We start from the raw sequence: 2,745 nt of genomic DNA on the forward strand, positions 1-2,745 counted from the left end.
ATATAAAAGAGACTTCAGATACAGTATCGGGGGACCACTAAGGTCTATATAAAAGAGACTTCAGATACAGTATTAGGGACCACTAAGGTTATATAAAAGCATCGAAAGAGCACCATGTCATGGGACCTTTAAAGTGATTTAATGAACCATAGACTCTTTAAAGGGACCCATTGACAGCACATGCTCATTAAATTAACTTTGTTTATGACAGGATGCAGTCGGCTCCACCAATCAGCTTGCTGCTGGGGGGAGCGGACGGGCAGAGAACGGCCTGTTGGCCCCCCCACACAACGCCTACTCACACCATGGAGAGAGAGCTCGAGCCATGTCGGCGTCCGGGAAGGTAACACACACTCTCTCACACACACACACACACACACACACACACACACACACACACACACACACACACACACACACACACACACACATTGGGTTCTTACTGTATGGAATTCCATGCTTATTACTTTGGGGAACAAGCCTGGAAATCCAGACCCAAATCCGAACGATTAAGGGTCTGGCATCGAGTAGTGAAATTCGCCCATTCTGGGGGGGGGGGCACCAATCTCCCTGCACGCTATTGGATAACACTACGACCAATCACAACAACACACGGAGTGACGGATCACCAGCCCCATATGCTTAGCTACCAGCAGAGCTAACTGGTAGATTAAACGGTCGTCATCTGTTTGGCTCGCCTCTGGCTGCGCCTACATCAGATACAGCGATGTGATTGGTGCAGCTTGCCTCTGGCCCCACCCGCATCAGATAGAGAGATGTGATTGGTGCAGCTTGCCTCTGGCTGCGCCTACATCAGATACAGCGATGTGATTGGTGCAGCTTGCCTCTGGCCCCACCCGCATCAGATACAGCGATGTGATTGGTGCAGCTTGCCTCTGGCCACACCCGCATCAGATACAGCGATGTGATTGGTGCAGCTCGGCTACAAGGGCATCATTAATGAGCAGCATCACTCGATGCCAGAGCAACTCGCTGAGAAAATTCAAATTGTGCTCTTGGATTTTCAGGGTATGGAACACAAAACTTAATAAAGAAGAATATTAGAGCCCGTGCTTCCTTTCATCTCTCCGGATCCTGTCTCCTCTCGGTCTATTCCTGTAAAACATGTCATGCTATTTTCTAAAATTATAAATGAAACTCCTTAACTTAATGACCTCGGCATCCATTCTCTCATTCAATTAAATTCAGTACTGTTCTTGGTAAACAATATTGCCAAAGCATCAAGAATAATTCAATTCATTAAGTAAATTAAAACAAAAAAATATATTAAAGAACAAGAAAATGGTAGAAATCAATAAATGTCTCTCTCTCTCTCTCTCTCTCTCTCTCTCTCTCTCTCTCTCTCTCTCTCTCTCTCTCTCTCTCTCTCTCTCTCTCTCTCTCTCTCTCTCAGACTTGCTCTGCCCGGGATCAGCTGGCCTTGACGTTGGGTGCGTTGAATTCAGACGCCCCGAGGAGCAGCAGGGACTCTCTGCACTGTTCCAGCGGCTACAGCACCCAGACCACCACCCCGTCCTGCTCCGAGGACACCATACACACACACAGTGAGTACGCATGTGCGCGCACACACACACACACACACACACACAGAGACACACACACACACACACACACACACACAGTGAGTACGCATGCATGCGCACACACAGTAACTAGATAACACAGTTTCACCAACAAGTCTGACAAAAATAATGTTTTTATATAAAGACAACAATGAACACACGCATGCACACACACAAACACACACACACACACACACACACACATAGGGAGCTCTAAAGCTGGTAACTCATTCGTACAACTGAACCTCTCAGCTCCTTTATGTTGTATTTCTATTTCCTGTTTGGATGCAACTGACTCTTTCATCTCTCTTCTGTATTCCTCTGTTCTGTTGCGATATCTCCTCTCCGGTTCTCTGTTGTGTTCTTGTGGTAGTTTTGTGTTTTCTTTGCTAAACTTCCTTCCTTCTCTTCCAGCTGTAAAGAGAGATCCTCCCCTCTATGGTAGGTCTCTGACTACCTGTCTGTTCATGTGCCTGTGTGTCTGCCTTCTTGCTGTTTTATCTCACAGCAAATCCAAAGGTTCATTAGCCTAATGTCCCACTCAGTTCACCTGTGTAATATTTCTTATTTTAGTGCATTATAGAACTCATGAAGTGTAAGGGATCATTCACTTATTTGGATTACTCTGTGAAGAAACGGATGACGTTGGAGTACTTTAGTTATTTTATTTAAAAACTAAAACTATTTACAGAGGTCTAGTATTCTGCACATCGGAGTGTAAATGTTTATCTGATGAGCAGGTGGCACCTTGTACGGGAGCCTCCGCCACAGTGTGTGAATGGTGAATGATTCCTGTACTATGTAAAAGTCCTTTGAGCAGTCGTTAGACTAACAAAGCGCTAAATAAGAACAGTCCATTTACATTTATCTGGGGTCTTCTAGTTATTTGTGATAATTGTGGAGGATGTCTGGGATTTTATTTTATTCATGTGCGGTTGTTTGTGAGGGATGCAAAGAGTTTCTCACGAATTGTTGGACAACTTAGTGCTTAAATAATTAAAATGACACACACCTTTTGGAACCAAAATACACACGAAACAAAACAGTTTGACACGAATGTCTGTGACCTTTCAATGAAGTAGTTTGTGTGTGTGTGTGTGTGTGTGTGTGTGTGTGTGTGTGTGTCTGTCTGTCTGTCTGTCTGTCTGTCTGTCTGTCTGTC

The 2,745-nt window shown here is 44.8% G+C and overlaps 1 protein-coding gene across 4 annotated transcripts in view; it reads left to right on the forward strand.

The window, feature by feature from the left end:
• Positions 1 to 2,745, forward strand: part of mtss1 (MTSS I-BAR domain containing 1) — a 68,375-nt gene that overhangs the window by 48,976 nt on the left and 16,654 nt on the right. For 3 of the 4 annotated variants that reach the window (XR_004656221.1, XR_004656222.1, XM_034868480.1), the window contains exons 11-13: positions 212 to 343; positions 1,415 to 1,565; positions 1,998 to 2,024. Coding sequence is in view for 2 of the 4 variants with exons in the window: in XM_034868480.1 (XP_034724371.1) it covers positions 212 to 343; positions 1,415 to 1,565; positions 1,998 to 2,024 (310 nt within the window). In the remaining 2 variants the exon portion in view is untranslated. The remainder of the gene's footprint in view (positions 1 to 211; positions 344 to 1,414; positions 1,566 to 1,997; positions 2,025 to 2,745) is intronic. The other variant, XM_034868481.1, reaches the window with a different exon arrangement.

Source organism: Etheostoma cragini, chromosome 4, assembly GCF_013103735.1.
Source record: "Etheostoma cragini isolate CJK2018 chromosome 4, CSU_Ecrag_1.0, whole genome shotgun sequence".
Classification (NCBI taxonomy): Eukaryota; Metazoa; Chordata; class Actinopteri; order Perciformes; family Percidae; genus Etheostoma; species Etheostoma cragini.